Here is a 21,903-nt window from a genome sequence, read left to right as displayed (position 1 = left end):
ATATATATATATATATATATATATATATATATATATATATATATATATATATATATATATATATATATATATATATATATATATATATATATATATATATATATATATATATATATATATATATATATATATATATATATATATATATATATATATATATATATATATATATATATATATATATATATATATATATATATATATATATATATATATATATATAGCTCATCTGCAGCTACTAAATCTGCGTTGAAAACACAGGATTTTTCGATTGGCCATTTCACTCGTAAGCTCAATAGAATCCTGTGTGGTTGGTTTGGTTATAATGCCAACATGCGAACGCACTGTTTGGTTCTGTGCATGCACTTGCTGACTGAATTCTCTCATCAGAAACAACATAGTACAGATGTGCCTAGGATGTAAGTAAGAGATTCATTTCACAGTGTAATCAGCTTCAGTGATTGTAATTCAATGCTTTGAGAGTGAAGTCAATAATAATTTTCTTTGATAATGTAAATGTTTTGAAAGCTTTCTGTACAATGAAAGTGTTATAATTTGTAACTTACAATGCTTTTATTAAATTTATGTTAAACACAAAAGTAAGTATTTTTTGGCATGACACACACATATCAGACCATATTTAAGTAAAAAAACAGGTTTTATGCGTAGTAAATAGATTACACTAACATTAGGTTACAATGCCCATCCCCCATTATATGATCTATAAAGGTACAAAATGCATTTACTTACATATATTTGAGAATCTAGATATTTAATGATATACATAACACATTTGAATTTCGAATAAAAAAGAAGAAAAATTATAAAATCAATAAGCCTACATCAGTTATACAGTGCTATCATGATTGCTGTATCACATTATGCCACTCACTTGTGCCCCCTTAAAAATAATGGTTTCACTTTATTTTAATGGTCCATTTAACACATTCTGTTGACTTTAAGTAACACTGTACCTACAGATCTACTAACTCAAGCATTCTGATGAGTCATCGCTGAAACACGGGAGTTTCGTTCAAGTGCGCATGCTTGCTGACTGAATTCTGCACTAGACTCTCATCATAAACAACAAGTGCAGAAGTACGTATAATCAAACAGACAACAGAGGATTTTTTGGCCAAAAAATCATTTGCGACAAGCCTTGAATCAGGCCACACACCCGATCGTTCAGGGATGCAAATCGGGCTTAAAATTGGCCTTAAAATCATCTAGCGTGCAGCCAACTTAAAGCTGCTTTGACACAACCTGTATTGTTAAAAGTGTTATTTAAAAAAATAGAGGTGACTTGACTTATAGCACATTGTCTTTCCAAGGCCAGATTTGAGGAACCCTGCTCTAAGCGATGAGAGCACATTTCATATTTCGGAAGGGTTTCATCGAACTGGAACAGGAACTAAACTGGAGCATTTAAAGTTTAGATGTCTCAAACTCAATTCCTGGAGGGCCGCAGCTCTGCAGAGTTTAGCGCCAACCAGCTCCAACTCACACCTGCTTGGAAGTTTCTAGTAATCCTGAAAACCTTGATTAGCTGGATCAGGTGTCTTTGATTAGGGTTGGAGCTGAACTGTGCAGAGCTGTGGCCCTCCGGGAATTGAGTTTGAGACCAATGAAAGAGAGGTGCTGCAATAATGTAAAATATTTAAAAAAGAATGAGTTTTTGGAATAATGAAAAAATATTCTAGTACACCCCAAAGAACAAATTAAGACTTTGTAAGTTTTAGTTACTGTGCGCATTAAAATTGATAGTCTTTTCTATTTCCATGTTTGGTTCTAACAGAGTAGCAAATAACATGATTTCGAAACAACAATAAACCCCTGCTAGATGAAGTCCTTTCATGCATAATCATTGACATTTATCTAGAAATCACGTATAATAATGGGAACACTGAGAGATTACCGAGCTGACTGTCGTAACTGAAAGCAACACATAATTTGAATGCTGAATGACTGACAGCTGCAGTGGAGAGAAAAAAAAGTTGTATGTAAACTTTAATGTAAGAACTAATGTTCATACGTACCTCACATTAAGCTACCATATGGCTTCAAATGAGTAGGAATATAATGCACAAAACTGTGCTCTGCTTTTCTATGTGGCAACATTCTCTGCATTCATGTTCAAATTTGACAACACTAAGGTGATCTATGCTGTCGCTCTTTTGCTCCACATCTGATTACAATTGTCTCACTGTTACATAAGTACACTTTAAGGGAGTTTGAGCTACAGAATTTCCAGAATGAAAAACATTGTAATTACTTCTTAATAATGCTGAGGGATAAATATACAGGTCTGTGTTTTATGTTAGGAAACACTGTATTGTGAACTTACCCTATTCTCAAGAAGGCAAGTGCCAGACCTGGCTGCAGCTCGTGGGCTTTCTTAGCATCTTCAATTGCTTCTAAAACACAAAAAGGCATTTCATAATTTAATGTATATATTTCACATATATAATTAATAAAATAAAAAAAAAACTACGGCTCTGTGTAGTAAATGCCGCTCTATGAATTTAATTCTATTGAAAGCTATAGCAGCCAGCTGTACTGGGTCTGACAGCAGCTACATCACAATATAAATTAGGGATGTCAATTTACAATCATTCCCATGACTGACCATTATTTAAATGAATCATGAATTAATCAATCATTAATCTAAATAGTACAGTGGCATATAGATGGCAGAATGTGCAAATGCCACTCAAAAAGCCAGCTTTCTCACCCGAATTAAAAGGTTTGTCACTATGAGCATTTGATAAAAAGAAGCATTTTTAAATGGTATCATGGTGCTTTTATTTTTTACATGAACATTATGACACAAGTGAAGAGCAAAAAAAAAATATTGATTAGGAGGCAAATGTTGTTAGATGTCCTGAGTCACATGATGTTTGCCTTGCCTTGCTGCAGAGTGGTCTGTGTTTGTTGCTCCCTGCAGCTTCGGTTTTCTGTTGGATTCTCTATCCTATTGTTAATTCTGCCGTTTTAAATTGATATATATAGCTTAACTTGATTTCTGATCTTTTCCATCAAACTAATCTGACTAATTTGATCGTTCGCCTTATTTTATAATCACGAGTGCAGCACGTTAGCATTCCATTAGCCAGTTAACTTTCTACTCGCACTCCATTCACGCTTTTAACTCTTGTTTACTATCTTTAGCATTACGTTAGCCAGTTAGCTTGTCATCTGCGTTCCATTCACGTTTTTTCTCTCGTGTTTAATATCGTTAGTAGCCAGTTCTGTTCCGTTTTTTCAGGAATTCGAACAACAACAGTTGGTAAGTTGGAAACATTCCACAATCACGGTGAGTAATGGCTTCTTCTCCTACAATTGTAGTCTGCACTGCTTGCCACATGTATAGCTTATCTATCTCTGTCAGCAGTGAGCCTTATACATGTGATAAATGCAGGAATATAGTCAGGCTGACAGAGAAGATTTCAGAACTAGAATCACGCATCCAAACTTTAATAGAGGATAGTAAGAATGTGAGGGCCTTAGATACGGTTTTGGATGCGACTAGCTCAGAAAGCCCTGTACATTGTTCGGTTCCGGTAACAACGCCCGTGCAGCAGGGCAACTGGGTGACTGTGAGACGGCATAGTCGCGGGTCAAAACACCGCTCTTCCGTTCTGATCAGAACATCAAACAGGTTCTCCCCACTCAGTGAAGCACCCACTGAGAAACCTGATGAAAGTGCTCTAGTAATTGGCGATTCTATTGTACGGAACGTGAAAATAGAGACTCCAGCCACCATAGTCCAGTGTTTACCGGGAGCCAGAGTGCCTGACATCTTGGCAAATTTAAAAGTGCTGGCTAATGCTAAACGCAAATTCAGTAAGATTGTTATTCACGTCGGCACTAATGATGTTCGACTTCGCCAGTCGGAGATCACTAAAAATAATGTTAAAGAGGTGTGTGAACTTGCAAGTACGATGTCAGACACTGTAATATGCTCTGGTCCCCTCCCTGCTTACCGTGGTGACGAGATACACAGTAGACTGTGGTCACTCAATGGCTGGATGTCAAAGTGGTGCCCACGAAATAACATAGGTTTCATAGACAATTGGATGAGTTTCTGGGGCAGACCTGACCTATTGAAAAGAGATGGTCTTCATCCCTCCGGATGTGGAGCATCTCTCCTATCTAGAAATATGGCACATAGTCTTAGCGTTTGCACTTGACTAACTGGGGCCCAGGTCAGGAAGCAGACAGACTGGCTAAACCGACCGTCTGCTAGCCGCCTCACGTCACAGAAATCAGTTAATTCTCAGCACATAGAGACCCTTACACCTAGATATCACACTATAGAGACTGTGTCTGTTCCCTGAGCAAGAAAATACAAAAAACGCCTGAATCAAATTAAGACTAACAATTTAATTGATGTTCAACAAATAAAAAATATATATAATACAGAGAAACAATTTATAAAGCTTGGCTTATTGAATATCAGGTCCCTTTCTACGAAAGCACTTTTTGTAAATGATATGATCACTGATCATAAGCTAGATGTGCTCTGTTTGACAGAAACCTGGCTAAAACCAGACGATTACATTATTTTAAACGAGTCCACCCCCCAAGATTACTGTTATAAACATGAACCGCGTCTAAAAGGTAAAGGGGGAGGTGTTTCTACTATTTATAGCAATATTTTCAATGTCTCTCAGAGAAAGGGCTTCAAATATAACTCGTTTGAAGTAATGGTGCTTCATATAGCATTATCCAGAGAAACAAGTGCTAATGATAAATCTGCCGTGACGTTTGTACTAGCTACAGTTTACAGGCCACCAGGGCACCATACAGACTTTATTAAAGAATTTGCTGATTTTCTATCCGAGTTAGTGTTGGCCACAGATAAAGTCTTGCAGATATAGTGGGTGATTTTAACATCCATGTTGATAATGAAAAAGATGCATTAGGAACAGCATTTATAGATATTTTGAACTCTATTGGGGTTAGACAACACGTGTCAGGTCCTACTCATTGCCGAAATCATACTCTAGATTTAATACTGTCACATGGAATTGATGTTAATGGTGTTGAAATTCTGCAGCAAAGCGATGATATCTCAGATCATTATCTAGTCTCTTGTATACTCCAGATAGCTAAAACTGTAAATTCAACTCCTTGCTACAAGTACGGTAGAACCATCACTTCTACTACAAAAGACTGCTTTGTAAGTAATCTTCCTGACTTATCTGAATTCCTCAGCATATCCAATAGCTCAGAAAAACTTGATGATGTAATAGAAACTATGGAATCACTCTTTTCTAGCACTTTAGATACAGTTGCTCCAGTGCGCTTAAAAAAAGATTAAGAAAAACAGTGTAACACCGTGGTATAACGATCACACTCGCGCCCTAAAGAGAAAAGCACGAAAAATGGAACGCAGCTGGAGGAAAACAAAACTAGAGGTTTTTCGTACTGCTTGGCGTGAATGCAACTTATCTTATAGAAAAGCATTAAAAACTGCCAGATCGGATTACTTTTCGTCTCTCTTAGAAGAAAACAAACATAACCCTAGGTATTTGTTTAATACTGTGGTTAAATTAACAAAAAATATAGCAGAAACAGGTGCAGACATTTCCCAACAGCACAGCAGTAATGACTTTATGAAGTACTTTACCTCCAAGATAGACACTATTAGAGATAAAATTGTAACCATATAGCCGCCCGCTACAGTATCGCATCAGATAATGCATTGTAGATCTCCTGAGGAACAATTCCACTCATTCTCTATTATAGGAGAGGAAGAATTGTATAAAATTGTTAAATCATCTAAACCTACAACATGCATGTTAGACCCTATTCCATCTAAGCTACTAAAGGAGGTACTTCCAGAAGTCATAGATCCTCTTCTGAATATTATTAATTCGTCACTATCATTAGGATATGTTCCCAAAACCTTCAAACTGGCTGTTATTAAGCCACTCATTAAAAAAAAAACACAACTTGACCCCAATGAACTAATTAACTACAGACCAATTTCGAATCTCCCTTTTCTGTCAAAGATACTAGAAAAGGTAGTATCCTCACAATTATGCTCCTTCTTAGAGAAAAATGGTATCTGTGAGGATTTCCAGTCAGGTTTTAGACCATATCATAGTACTGAGACTGCTCTAATTAGAGTAACAAATGACCTGCTCTTGTCAACCGATCGTGGTTGCATCTCTCTATTAGTGCTACTGGATCTTAGTGCTGCGTTTGATACTATTGACCACAACATTCTTTTAAATAGACTTGAAAATTATGTAGGCATTAATGGTAGCGCACTGGCTTGGTTCGAATCGTACTTATCAGACCGTCATCAGTTTGTGGCAATAAATGAAGAGGTATCATTTAAATCACAAGTGCAGTATGGAGTACCTCAAGGCTCAGCACTAGGGCCATTACTTTTTACGCTTTACATGTTACCCTTGGGAGATATCATCAGGAAACATGGTGTTAGCTTTCATTGTTACGCTGATGATACTCAGCTCTATATTTCTTCGCAGCCCGGCAAAACATATCAATTCGAAAAACTAACAGAATGCATAGCTGATATTAAAAAATGGATGGCGAGTAACTTCTTACTGTTAAATTCTGAAAAAACAGAGGTGTTAATTATTGGACCTAAAACCTCCACAAGTAATAACCTAAAACACGGTCTAATACTAGATGGCTGCTCTGTAAATTCGTCGTCATCAGTTAAGGACCTAGGCGTCCTATTCGATAGCAATCTCTCCTTTGAAAGCCACATTTCTAGCATTTGCAAAACCGCATTTTTCCATCTTAAAAATATATCGAAATTACGACCTATGCTATCAATGTCAAATGCTGAAACATTAATTTATGCGTTCATGACCTCAAGGGTAGATTATTGTAATGCTTTATTGGGTGGTTGTTCTGCACGCTTAATAAACAAACTCCAGCTGGTCCAAAATGCAGCAGCTAGAGTTCTTACTAGAACTAGAAAGTATGAGCATATTAGCCCGGTTCTGTCAGCACTGCATTGGCTCCCTATAAAATATCGTATAGATTTTAAAATCTTGCTAATTACTTATAAAGCCCTCAATGGTTTAGCTCCTCAGTACTAGAGCGAAAAAATCTAGATTAAAGACACATCTCTTTAACCTGGCTTACACATAAAACATTAACACATTCCTATAATTCAAATCCGTTAAAGGGTTGTTAGGCTGCATTAATTAGGTCAGCCGGAACCGAAAACACCTCACATTACATCTGATGCATCGTAAAAAGAATGGCATCTACGCTAATATTAGTCTGTTTCATTCTTATTCCGAGGTCACCGTAGCCACCAGACCGAGCCTGTATCCGGATCAGATGGTCACTGCAGTCCCCCGGATCCAGTCCGCACCGGCTTAGATCATGGATGAGCTCCAGAGACCGATCATCAATGAAGACCTCGCCAACCTAGATAGCCATCGGTACTACACCACAGGAACCTGATGAGTTCTCTACAATTGGACATTGGTACAAACTGCTGGTTTCGTCTGGCCAGAGGAGAACTGGTCCCCCGACTGAGCCTGGTTTCTCCCAAGGTTTTTTTCTCCATTTCTGTCACCTGTGGAGTTTTGGTTCCTTGCCGCTGTCGCCTCTGGCTTGCTTTGTTGGGGACATTTTCCAGCGATATCGTATACTATTTGAACTGAACTGACGATGATATCACTGAATTCATTGATGAACTGCCTTTAACTGAAAATTGATTATCTTCAATAATGCGTTACTTACACACTATTGTTCTGTTTAAATACTGTGCAGTTGCTTTGACACAATCTGTATTGTTACAAGCACTATATAAATAAAGGTGACTTGACTTGACTTCTGGTAAGCACATGGCTTGCACATGGCTTAGAGAGTTTGAAGATGTCAGGGCCACAGGTAATGCCTTGTAAAAAAGTAAGGTCAGCCCAAGTACACTGTGTGCATAATTATTAGGCATGTTGATATTCTGGTCATATTTTTTTAAATGCACATTTTACCAATCCCAAACCACATCAATCTTAATAACTACTATTCATTTAGTATTTAAAGGTGCCATAGAATCTTCACGTCGTGGAGATTACTGGAGCCTCCTCAGCAATATGTTCGGCCTGTGATTCCGAGGGTTCTTCAAGTCCCTCCAAGGCCTTGGTCATCTCTGGTCCGTTTTCTTCAAGGAGGAATAAATCACAGGAATCTTCATTCTTTAAATCGGGCAACCCAGCCGACTGGTGAGTCAGTGCAAATTAAGATGGCTCTGATTAACACTAGATCGGTGGTGAATAAGACATTTATTTTACATGATTTTTTTATAACGAACAATCTAGATTTTTTATTTGTGACCGAGACTTGGTTATCAGCTGAGGATGTGAGTCCTTTTTCTGAACTTGTACCTTCAAACTGTACATTTTTAAACCGCCCAAGATCAACTGGGAAGGGTGGCGGCTTAGCATGTGTTTTCAAAAGCTGTTTCACCTGTCGGACTGTACAATCTGAGTCTTTCTCCAGTTTTGAGGTACTGTTATTTCAACTGAAAAGAGACCGAAACTTAGTGATTGCTATTGTATACCGTCCTCCAAAGACAAACAAAGACTTAATTTATGAGTTTGCTGATTTTTTAATTAGCATCGTTTCTCAGTTTGACAGACTTTTGATTGTTGGTGATCTTAATATTCATGTATGCTGTGATACAAATCCACTTGCTAAAGAGTTTAAAAGTCTCATTGACTCACTTGACTTAGTTCAAATGGTTACAGGGCCTACTCACGCACTTGGCCATACTCTTGATCTTGTCCTGTTACACGGTATCACTATTCATGATCTTGAAATTGGGGATATAAGTTTCTCAGATCATAACCCTGTGATGTTTACCTGTTCTATGTTAAATTTGGCTGTTACAACCAAGAAGCCTATTCTTTGGTCGTGTATGTTTAGCTCCACCTTTTGTGAGGATTTCGCTTCCCATTTTGATGAGGCATGTAAGCTGGGTTCTCTTGACTGTCCATCAAATAATTTAGATGTTGAACAGCTTACTCAGTTCAATTCTACGTGTACTGCAATTTTAGATTCTATTGCTCCATTTAGGAGTAAGCAGTTTAAACCTAAGGCAGATCCATTGTTAAACACTGAAACTCGGGCTCTAAGACAAGTATGTCGGCGTGCAGAACGTAAATGGAAAAAAGATAAGTTGCATGTATCATTGGAGATATTACGTAATTCATTAACAATCTATCAAAGAGCTGTGAAAGACGCAAAATCAAAGTATTTCTCTGACGTTATATCTAGAAACTGTCAAAGACCTAAGATTTTGTTCTCCAAAATTAACTCTGTTATCAATCCTTCTCCTGATCTGCATTTTGATGACCCAGATACTGCTTGTGAATGCTTTTTAAGGTATTTTACAAACAAGATACATGAAATTAGACAGCATATCGTACCCATAAACTATGATCCTTCCTCTTTTCCGGTTTGTACTTCGTTTTTTAATGCCTTTGAAACCATCTCTTTATACTCTCTTAATGAACTGGTTATGAAGTTGAACCTAACCACATCTGGAACTGATGTAATTCCAGCGCACCGCCTTATTCAGGTTTTTGACACTGTTGGGCCCTTTATCTTAGAAATAATAAATAAGAGTACACTGAAAAAAATGATTTTTTTGGTGTGGTAAAATATATTAAATTAACCATCGTGATTTTTACATTGTAAAAGTAAGTTTCGACTACAACTAGAATTTTCTAAGTAAAAGTTAAAATATGTACACATTTAATTCATGTAATTAATTAACTCAGTGGAAACAGTTAAATATTATTATGTATTTACTTGTAATATTTAAATGGTTTAGAGTCACTGCACATAAACCTAGTAATATTAAGTAAATTGTACTTTGAGTTCAAACTCAAAGTTCAAATTTCAAATAACGCGTTTGAAACTGCACATGCGTGATTGGAGACTCGTTACCCGGGCTGTGGATCAATACGTTGGGGATCATCACGGAGGTGCTGCGTGGTTTGGGCTGGAGTTTGTAATGTTCCAGGTAAGTTTATCTTTCTGTTTGGATGTGATAAAACATGGATTCGTGTGAAAGTTTGATTGTCTGTTTCTCATTTTCCAGACTCCTGATTAATGTTCATCTTAATCGCTAAGCATAGCATCTTACATGCAATTAGCAATAGCCTATTTCAGTGTTGTTTCATAATTCATTTCATGTTTGTATCGTTAATAGTGTAACTTAGAGATCCACAAAGCACCATTTATCGTGTAAAAAAAATGTTCCTTGTATGGAGAAAGGCGATCGCTTATCAAAATAAGTTACATGTTCTCGACGCCATTTCGGGTATTTCCATTAGAATAATTTGTATTTGAAATTCTACAAAGTGTTAATCGATGTAATGTTAGTCTTTAAACTTTTAACGTTAAATTTTATGTAACTTATACCTTATATGTCGTTCTGTATCGAGCCGCACGGGATCATATACCTTATTATTAAGCTAGACTTACATTTTAGAGTGATCTTAGCAATATTTTTTGATTACGGACCAAAAGTAACGTTAACCTTAATAATCTAAATAGTTGTTTACATTAGATGCTATGCTAAGCTAACTTAAATGTACCTGTTGTCATGATTAAATGTATCAGAATGCTTTTTTTTGTCCAAAGAAGAGTATTCATTTGAGGCTAAATTAAATAAAGTAAGAAAGAAGTTAATAATTGTAAAACCTAACTGAACATTTAAATTTGTAAATTGCTTATTACTTATCACTTATTCATTTATCTTTAATCACTTATTCTTTAATCCCTCCCCCAATGTTAATTTATATTTTTCTAACAATACAAGAAACTGTTTTAGTAGCACCTCTTGGCATGCTTGATGTCTTCCTCTTTTAAAGTTGCTTTGGAGAAAGGCACATTTTCAAAAGAGAAAAAATTTACTAAGTGTGGTTGTATGAATAAAAATTATGTAAATACGTTATATTTTCACAGAATCAAAGCATTGAAGGGAGACGTGAATCTGCCATCCGCAGCCTCATTATCTACCTTGGTGAGAAAGAAGAGGATCTTTTCGATGATTGCTTGGTAAAGTATGGTTTATTTCTAAATGATACAGTTTAAAATATTAAAAATGTAATACAAGTTAACCCTTAACAAAAAGAGGGAAGGTAGATAAAGGGGTGGACATGTTATACTCAGTGATGGTGAAAAGAATACAGAGTAAATGTCTAAAGTTGTTATAGAGTAATAAACTAGATATCTATCTTATTCTAATTAAAGAATCAATTCACACAAAAATGAAAATTGCCATTAACTGATCACACTGTTCCAAACCTCTAAGACAATTATTCATTTTCTGAACAAAAATGAGGATTTGAGCTTTTGGGGGTTAAAGATTCATATTTTTTCTTTTTTATATATAAATAATTGTCTAATAATAATTACGTTTCTTTTACATTTGTATGCAGGAGGAGAGACGAAGTGATGCCAGTTTGCACATTCTTAAAATCCTCGTCCATGCTGTTGATGAGGAAGAACCTGTTAATGTGTCCATTCTTCTGGAAGGACAGAAAGTCTTGCAAGGATGCGGCCAAAAAAATGTGGACTGCTCATGGGGCTACTTTATGCCCTTAACCTTACATACCCCGAGCTCTGCGGTACACATTTGAGATATTAGTCCTTAGAACTTGATGGAATCAAGCTATCCTCAAAAGTGCAAGCTTTAAAGATGAAGTTATTATCTTAATGCTATTGATATGCCTTGACTACAACTCCTTACATGTTCAGCTGTTGATTATAGTGTTTTACTACATTAAGGTTTTATGAGCATACTTTTAAGTGCACTTGTTCAGAGTGCTGATTTGAATGTTGTACATTTACTGTGTCAGAGGGCTATTAGGTTTAAATAATATGGTCTAAAAAGGACTAATCTACAATTTTTTGTAGTTTTGTCAATAACCTGGTTTTGAGAAGTTTTATGTATCATTTGGCATATTTTATATCTAACATGCTGTATTTTATTGTATTTTTTTGCAACAAATTATTTAGACATGCAGTTGTTCCAATTGATGTGAAATTTAACAATGCATTTTATTGAAAAATTTGTATTGTGAATGTCTTTTTTTTGTATTTGGAAATGTTGGATAAATAAATTGTTAAATTATAATTTAGTTGTGTGATTTGTGAAATATACAGATCAAGTGATTAATTTATTTACATAAATTAGCAATGTGCATTTTATTATGAGTAATATACATTGATAAAAATAAGTAAAATAAAAAAAAATTAATTAGTAAGATTTACTTAATAATTTCATAAAAACAAGGTTCCTGCTTATACAACAATAAATTAACTTTAATTGATTACTTTAAATAAATCTAAATTGTGAATTAAAGATAATTACGTAACTTTTACTTTATTTCTTTATAAGCGTTACTTTAATTATTAATTTAATTTGATTTTAATTTAATTGATAATGACAGGTGAGTTGTACTTAATATTACAGCAGTAAAATTTACTTAAAATCTACTAGTGCAAATTGTTACGAGGATTTTATCAAGTAAATGTTACAAGTTATTTTTTTCAGTGTATTTCCGTTGGATCTCTTCCAGATTATTTGAAGCATGCTACCGTTAAACCACTGTTGAAAAAAATCTAACCTTGATGTGACAGTTTTTTCAAATTTTAGGCCAATTTCGAACTTACCTTTTATCTCTAGAATCCGTGAGAAGGTAGTTTCTGTTCAATTATTGAATTTTTTAGAGTCAAATGGGGTCTTTGAATCTTTTCAGTCTGGTTTTGGGAGACATCACAGTACAGAATCTGCTCTTTTAAGAGTGTCAAACGATATTTTATTATCTGTTGATTCAGGAAATTCTGTAATACTTTTACTGTTGGATTTGAGTGCCGCCTTTGATACGGTCGATCATGACATTCTTATTTCTCGCCTTGAATGTTGTGCGGGTATTAAAGGCCATGCACTGAATTGGTTCAAATCTTATTTGAAAAATAGAACCTTTTCTGTTAATGTTAATGGATGTTCTTCCTCCAAAGCACATCTGACGTGCGGGGTTCCCCAACGATCTATTCTTGCCCCTATTTTGTTTTCTTTATATATGCTGCCTTTGGGCTCAATTTTAAGAAAACATAGAGTGCTTTTTCATTTTTATGCAGACGACATTCAAATATATGTGCCCATTAAGCAAAATGATAATGCTGGTCTGTGTGCTTTAACTGCCTGTCTGTCTGACATTAAGGCTTGGATGTCCAAAAATTTCTTGCACTTAAACGAGAGTAAAACTGAGGTAATTGTGTTTGGACCGTTATCTTTCTCTGGCAGTTTAAGTCAAGTGTTGGGTAGCTTAGCTGCTTATGTAAAACCATATGTTAAAAACCTAGGTTTTGTTTTTGACTCTGCCTTGTTATTTGATAAGCAGGTAAATGTTAGTTGTCAAATCGTGTTTTTTCCATTTGAGACTTCTGGCCAAAGTTACAAGTTTTTTAACCTTTGCTGAGCTTGAGAGAGTAATTCATGCATTTATTTTCTCTCGTTTGGACTTCTCACTGGCACACGTAAATTCGAGCACATCACTCCCATCCTACTCTCTCTGCACTGGTTGCCAGTTCATCTTAAAATAGAGTTTAAGATTTCACTTTTTGTTTTTAAGGCTTTAAATGATCTAGCACCTTTTTACTTATCTGAACTTGTGACTGTTAACATAGCCGCAAGATGTTTAAGGTCTGTGGAATAGCCTCCCCTTATCTATCAGGATGATTACTACAGAATCTCTTTTTAAAACAAAACTTAAAACCCACCTTTTAGAAAAAGCTTATAATATGCGAGTCGTCTTGAGCTTGTCTTTGTTGCATTTCTTTCCTCTGTATATACTACTTCTTGTGCTATCTCATTCTATTTATTTGTTATCTGTTTTTTTGTTTTATTTATACGTTTTTTGTTCTATTGTCTTTGTTTTATATTATTATTTTTTTATTGCTGTTGTAAAGCACAATGGTCAACGACTGTTGTTTTATTGTGCTATATAAATAAATTAAACTAAACTAAACTAAAAGAAAACTGTACTTACCTAGTTTATAGTTGAATAATAACAGTTCTGTACATGGACATGACATACCGTGAGTCTTAAACACCATTGTTTCCTCCTCCTCATATAAATCTGGTGCTGGCAAAAGACCACTGAAAAAGAGGCCAATTCCAACATAACAGCGACTATTAAGTAAGAGTCGCAATCATTAATAGTTACACCCCCAACATTTGCATAGCGGAATCATCAGAAGTTCTGCAGGTAGGCTATTGTGAAAAAACAAAGCGAGGACAATAGCGAAAATGGCAGATCACGGGAATAAATGTTATCAGGGTTCTTACACCTTTTCCAAAGAACAATTCACTTTCAAGCTGCATTTTCAAGATTTTCCAGCACTGTGGTAAATTACATGTTCACATACATGAGTTCTTCATTTTAAACCAGATGTTATTATGCTATTAAAAAAACAACTGTCTGGATTGCATATAACATTGCCTAATATAAATAGCCAACATACAGTATACAAACTATATAATTTAAAGTATTTAATTAATATAATTTACAGAGTGTCTGCAGTATTTTTAAAATAAAATTCAAAGGCTTTTTAAGACCTGCACAAATAAAAGTAATACTGTATAAGTGGGGTGGGGCAATGTCTATAGTAACATATTAATGACTGGTATAAAATGACTGTATGACTGACACATTTCAGCCTAAAATTTATAATAAAATTAATTTAACTAGCCCAAATAAAAAAGACATTTTTTTTTAAATATAGAAAATCAGATAGGACACTAAATGTCAATCAAAAATATTTTCAATACACAAATATTAAGGAATGATTTTTTTTTTCACTATTTAAAGTGTATCTGCAGAACTTTTAAATATTAATTTAAGGCAATTTATGACCATTTTTAAAAGCTGCACAAGTAAAATGAACAGTATGAGTAGGGCTGGACAATGTACGGTAACATATTAAGCCATAAAATGACATGATTTATAATTCAGATTTTCACAAAAACAAAACATCTTATACAATGGCATTTCAGCCTTTATACCATTAAAAGGGATAAATCAAGTTTATAATTTATTATATTTATTTAAAATTATTTAATATTACTGTATTAATTGTTTAGATTTTTAGAAAGCACATTAACTTCTTTCACATTTACAACTGTATGTGTTTGCATAAAAAACATTGGTCGATATTTGCAATAAACGGACTATAAACAGCTGAAAATTAGCAAATTCATTTTCTGTCACAAGGTGGCGCTTTAGGAGCGCTGAAATATTATGGTTTCCCTATTAACGGCTGAACACAAAGCAGCATTAACACAGTTTTATCAGGCATGAAATGAAAATGCCAACGACACGTTTCTGAGGACAGTCGGTTCTCTTCAGATAGATTCCCTTCAGGTTGAGACTTTAAGCTTTGCAACTTTACAGATCTTATCTATACACAAACAGCTTGTAACACTCCAAAGATAAAGGAAAACAAGAAACCACATCACATGACCCCTTTAAAATGTTATATTAGTGATTTTCTAATGTCTTACTATAAATCCAAAAAATTAAATAAATTACAAAAAAAAAACACAACAGAAACGAGACCTGTAAAACTGTGTCTACAACGGAAGCGCACAACAAAATACAGTATAACCATTTATAATCAGTGATGCGGTCTACACTGGATGTGACACAACAAATCCGACAGTAAACTGCTGCTGCATTCTATTTATGACGTGGTCACACAAGGTTCAAATGATTTTCAACGGTCGCTTTGTCACGTCCAGTGTTGTCCAGCTGTTGCGTCTGGTGTAAACCGTGAAAATAATTGTATGGGAAACAGCAAGTGAACAAATGCCTGCTCATCTGCAGCCTTCTACTAGTCATAGTTGTACTACGTCATTTTCATTCAAGTATCTGTTTTCAACCAAGTGACAGACATCTTTTACTTAAAGGTTGTATCAGCGATTATTAGCCTAAAACATAAAGTGTCAATTTCAGCTGACCTTTCTTCACGATCCGCTCGCTGCCTGCCCCATAAATTGTCTGTGAAAAAAAACGCGTCTCTCTGGTCAGCCTAGGGTCCGAGATATGCCAAAAAAACAATCGGCACTACCAACCTTTCCACAGATAAACAAACAGTGTTCCAACCAATCAGCGTCAGGGGTTTGGTGTTGTGGACTTTCCTACTGGTGCAGGGATGTGAGGGAGGCGGAGCGAAAGTCCACAACACCAAACCCCTGACGCTGATTGGTTGGAACACTGTTTGTTTATCTGTGGAAAGGTTGGTAGTGCCGATTGTTTTTTTGGCATATCTCGGACCCTAGGCTGACCAGAGAGACGCGTTTTTTTCACAGACAATTTATGGGGCAGGCAGCGAGCGGATCGTGATGAAAGGTCAGCTGAATTTGACACTTTATGTTTCAGGCTAGAAATCGCTGATACAACCTTTAAGCATGGCACCCTCAGCAAATGTACAACAGCGTACCTTGTGGCAAGCCTAGTTGCCACCCCTCATTATGACCTTTATTACCATTATGACCTGGAACAATATTATACCTGTCTGAAAAGACTGGCCACGACTTTAGATGATTATATGATTATATCCAACACTAGGACCATGTCATCCACCTATTTCCAAAAAATAGATGGATGCTAAAAAAGACCAAGCCTGTAATCCACCTGGTTATGAGAGACTGCTTTCTATTCATTAGGGCTGGGACAATAAATCAATGCATCGTGAATCGAGAAATGATTCAGCATCGATTCTGATATTTTCAGAAAATGTCACGTTTCTAAATCGATTCTAAGCTTAGTTTTGAACAGCAGATGGCACTGCTTGCTTTAGAAATAGTTACGCTTTGCTTGTTTCCAAATCCTTACACACACTTGAACCTAAAATAATCAGTCATACAATTGGAAAAAGGTTAAAGTGAATTACAAGGGTGTTTAGAGTGGGCTGTGTTTACATTAATCTTGCGGCATAAAAGCATTCTGAGCCGAGTGCTCTTAAGAACTCTTCTTTGTGAGCATTCGAGTGTGTGGATAAAAACTAGATTAGAGCACCATCTGCTGTAAAAATCTAAGCTCAGAATCGATTCCAAAAAGAAGTGCAATGCATTTGGAAGATCTCAGAATGGATCCACGAATCAATTTATCTTTGCAGGCCTAATATTCTTTAAATAATATGTTGCATTTTGGTCTGTTTCTCACCAAACATATACAGTATGTGTCGCATGGGACCATTCTGTGATACTTTTGCATCTTTTTTAAAGGCCTGATGATGATCGCCATATGCTGCCATTATATGAAGGAGCATGCGCCGGACATGGATGAGTAAATTACTTAATTTTCATTATTTAGGGTGAATTACATACAAGACTACCAAGTTATCCACACAGTATGCTTGCCAGACCTGATGTTTTTCCCCCTGCCAGAGCTGATGTTAATTGCCTCCATTACAATTCTTTCAAACAACCCGTCTTCTCTGTCCAGAATCCTTACCAATCCAGTGATTTTTAATGAAAGTTTATTAGAACATTTTATAACCTTGTGTGTTGTAGATAAACTACAACAGTTAAACATGTCAGCTCTGTGGACTCTACTTATAGTTACACAGAACTATACTCAAACTGTGATAGCTTGCAGAGATAATAAATTTCTTAATTTCCATAGTTGTATATTTTTAGATGTTTATTAGCGAAATAATGGTTATATAGTAAATGTGAAAATAATTTAGGGTGTTTTAGTGAATCTTGTTAGAAGTTACATGCGATGGCCGTGTTGGAGCATTTCCTGAGCATCAACCCGGTGAGTGAACAGCAACATGAAAGTGACTTCACGAGACTAATGATGTGCATAAAGACAACAGAGAGAATTAAATTCTATGCTTTTATTTTTCAACACGTACTCATTCATGGCTTTATTATTTAATTCATTAAAAGTTACGTCTTTATTGGGACAGGACTTAAACTTATCATAGCCTACGTGAGGGGCTAAGGATAATCTCGATAAGAACACACAGTATCAGGAATCAAGTATATGTAATTATGAATGGGGTCATTTTTATATATTATTTTGTCTTGTGGACTACATGTACACACCTTATATGTAAAATATTTTATTTAGGACAGTATTAAAATTAACATACATTTTGTATGATCCTTCTTTTTTGGGTACAATAATTAACATTTTGCAGACTGTGCAAGGTGTATGGAAATTTGAACACAACTGAATATATATTATGTATGTTTGAATGAATCTGTCAAAAAAAAAAAATGATGGCCACCATTTAAACCTTCATATTTCAAAACCAAATTGGACTAGAAACATAATTTGTACAATTTAGAAACAAAATAAAATAAAATAAAAAAAAACACCTTATGTGCAAAATACAACGCTTGCCTTATGTTTGCATTATGTGCAAAATACAATGTTTGTATACAATACAATTTTTGAGTATCGACTATTATATCTAAAAAATAACTGAACCTAATGATGTAAATTTTAATATTAATGTAACAGCTAACCTGGTTCCCTGTATATAGTATATAGTATAAAAATCACTATACCAGACATACATCCAAAAAAATCAATGTTGTATTTAGATCGGAATCTAATAGATTGAAGAGCATGTGAATCTGAATCAAATCGATTCATGAAACACCTAATCAACCATAAGTTTTCAGTAATAATTCCTAAAAATACTGCAAATGACAATCACTAAGTGCTTAATGCTGCAGTTCTTCTGTAGCATGCAAATAAATGAGTGCTTACTTGTGTACTCTTTCATCAGTATATAGGCATAAGCACGCTGGCAGAGCCATTCAGCATTATCAGCTTTCTCTCCCAATTCCGCATTTAGCTCCTATGACAAGACAGAGATACATTATTACTCAGGAGAAATCATATACACAAACACACTGATCCACATTTATTTTCTTCACCATTTTGAATGGCAGTATGTACGATAATGTGTCAGATGATGAACTACAGAAATGAAAAATATCAAGGAGATGAGTTTATCACCCTTACAAACATACAATTTTACAAATTTTATAGTTACAACATAAGTTTAGATATAAACTATGCAAGAGCACGTTGATGCATCATGCACCGGCTGTTGTGAACGCGCTCAGGACAGTTGAACATTGCAGTGAATCAGAGGTAAAAAATTATATTAATACTGTTCTGTTTCTTGCACAGACCGATCGTTTTGTGTCTTAACACCTCAATGTATCATCACGAGCAGCAGGGTTTAATTTGGTTTCGTCTGTGTATGTTTTTTTTTTCTTACTCTCAAAGCTGTAGATCCCATTGACTGCCATTAAATGACTAAAAGACTGCAACAGTTTAAGTTAAAAATCTCAGATAAACATAGAATTTTCATTTTTGGGTAAACTATCCATTTAAAGAGGTCATGAACTGCCTTTTTATTATTTTAAACTGTTCTCTGAGGTCCCGTTATAATGTTCTCAAGATTTTTACATCAATAAACATCATAATTTAGAAGTAATAGGCAATTTTCTGTCCTGTTTTTAAAACGCATAAATACTCAGGACAAATCAAATGACATGCAATAACAGACAAAGCAATAGTGACCACACAATAAAAACAGTTACTCACACTTACGTGGTGCAACATTTTTTTTTTTTTTTAAAGATTTATTTTTGGCATTTTTTGCCTTTATTGAGAAGGCAAAAAATTATCAGAAGTGACAGATCAGAAGTGACAGGAAACGAAGTGGGAGAGAGATGGGGGGCGGGATCGGGAAAGGTCCTCGAGTCGGGATTCGAACACGGGGCGCCCGGAGTGCAACGGCGCTGTATGTCAGCGCGCTGCCCACAAGGTTATTGGCACCAACATGGTGCAACATTACTTTTGGATTTAATATAATGTAATTACTGTTGGATTCAATTTAACTAATCTTGTAAAAGATTACACGACCACCGGAGCTGATTGCGGCAACTCACCAGCCGTGCTGCGGCAAGTAGGCTATTCTCTTTAAAATTCTTTATTGTCAAATGTGTGTTGAATGCAAAATCCTATGAGGAATTTAACCATTCAATATAAATTTATCTGAGAATATTCCTAAAAAAGGAAATCTATTCAGTGGTCAATGTATATTTCATCATCCAAATCCCATTTGTGGCACAGCAAAGTGTGTGAATTATCTCTAAGATTGACACTTAAGATTTAGTCCTACACTTCGCTTATATTACGACTAAGATGCTTGATAACTAATTTTTAAGCACAGCTTTGAGCCAAGAATTTTTTTACACTTACATCTAAAAAATAGCAGTGTTCTTGAAAGTAATTCTTACAGGCTTGTAAGTAATGACTAATGAGAGTAGAAAACATCCTAATATTTATACCTCAGAGTGCGGTGTGAGAAACCCGTGATTGCCTTTTGCCACAGATGTGCTGAGGTTAATCGATGCAAGGCACTCTACACTCACATGTAATTTCTGACAGCTGTAAACCTCTAAAAATTTAACCTAGTTGTAATCTTCTTTTGTGCTACAGTGGTTACTGTTCTCTAATTTTGATCAGTATGTTACCCACACAATAACCAACAAGGTTTTTGTTGAAATGTCTTGGTTATTTTGCCAAACATGTTAGTAGAACAGTAGTATACCTACAGCTAATATTTCCACAAATTTTGAATGATTTCAGAAAAAAAAAAAAATCAAGCATTTATAGATTGTTCTTTAATTTTGATCTTCACTGTGTGTGTGTGTGTGTGTGTGTGTGTGTGTGTGTGTGTGTGTGTGTGTGTGTGTGTGTGTGTGTCTGTCTATGTGTATATATATATATATATATATATGACCCTGGACGACAAAACCAGTCTTAAGTAGCACGGGTATGTTTGTAGCAATAGCCAAAAATACATTGTATGGGTCAAAATTATCGTTTTTTTTCTTTTATGCCAAAAATCATTAGCATAAGTAAAGATCATGCTCCATGAAGATATTTTGTTAATTTTCTACCATAAATATATAAAAACTTGACTTTTTAATTAGTAATATGCATGGCTAAGAACTTCATTTGGACAACTTTTAAGGCGATTTTCTCAATATTTAGATTTTTTTGCACCCTCAGATTACAGGTTTTCAAATAGTTGTATCTCAGACAAACATTGTCCTATTTTATAAACAATATATCAATGGAAAGCTTATTTACTCAGCTTTCAGATGACAGATATATTACATGCTAAATTATTGTATGGAGCTTTTGGCTTTTGACTGCTAGTGTTCATTGATAACTAAAACAAGAAATAGCAATAAAACCAGCATTATATAATCAGAAATCATAATATATAATCATCAATAAAAACATTCCAACCACTGATCTACAGTATAAGTAACTTGCATAGATCAGTGATTTTAACACGTAAATGGAAAATGTCCCACATACAGATCCTAATTTCGTAACAACTGTATGTATTATGGATGCAATGTACTACATTTTAAATTACTATTACTATTTAAAATGTCACTCAAGCGTAAACACAACTAATAAAATATCCGGCAGACTAGCCCGTTTAACCACCAAGTTTCACCAAGTCTGGTAAACACGTTTGAAGTCCTATGTTTGAACTGCGATAAGAGGGAAAAATATAGAACTAAACAGAAGTTAACAGAAGTAAACACCTACCTCAAGGGCTCTCTGTGGATCCTCGTCTATCAAACTGTCAGAGAAACGCCTGCAATGAAACCACAATATATATATATATATATACATTATAACTAAGTTATATACGATATATTATTATATATAACGCGCTTTATTACAAAGGCCTTCAATAACCCACCCGCTGGTTGCCATGAATCCGCTCTCGGTACTCTCACTCTGAATCACTAGAAAGTTCTGAAGG

The 21,903-nt window shown here is 35.1% G+C and overlaps 1 protein-coding gene across 2 annotated transcripts in view; it reads right to left on the bottom strand.

Annotated features, from left to right (window-relative positions):
• The window catches only part of sugt1 (SGT1 homolog, MIS12 kinetochore complex assembly cochaperone), a 69,210-nt gene extending 47,313 nt beyond the window's left edge, over positions 1-21,897 (bottom strand). For both annotated transcript variants that reach the window (XM_073842807.1, XM_073842808.1), the window contains exons 1-4: positions 21,841-21,897; positions 21,684-21,732; positions 18,804-18,894; positions 2,345-2,414 (exon numbers count right to left, since the gene is read on the bottom strand). In XM_073842807.1, the coding sequence (XP_073698908.1) occupies positions 2,345-2,414; positions 18,804-18,894; positions 21,684-21,732; positions 21,841-21,854 (224 nt within the window). In that variant the 5' untranslated portion in view covers positions 21,855-21,897. The remainder of the gene's footprint in view (positions 1-2,344; positions 2,415-18,803; positions 18,895-21,683; positions 21,733-21,840) is intronic.
• Between the last annotated feature and the right edge of the window lie 6 nt (positions 21,898-21,903).

Source organism: Garra rufa, chromosome 6 (genome assembly GCF_049309525.1).
Source record: "Garra rufa chromosome 6, GarRuf1.0, whole genome shotgun sequence".
NCBI lineage: Eukaryota > Metazoa > Chordata > Actinopteri > Cypriniformes > Cyprinidae > Garra > Garra rufa.
The sequence above is the reverse complement of the archived record's forward strand: the minus strand, read 5'-3'. Positions and strand labels throughout refer to the sequence as shown.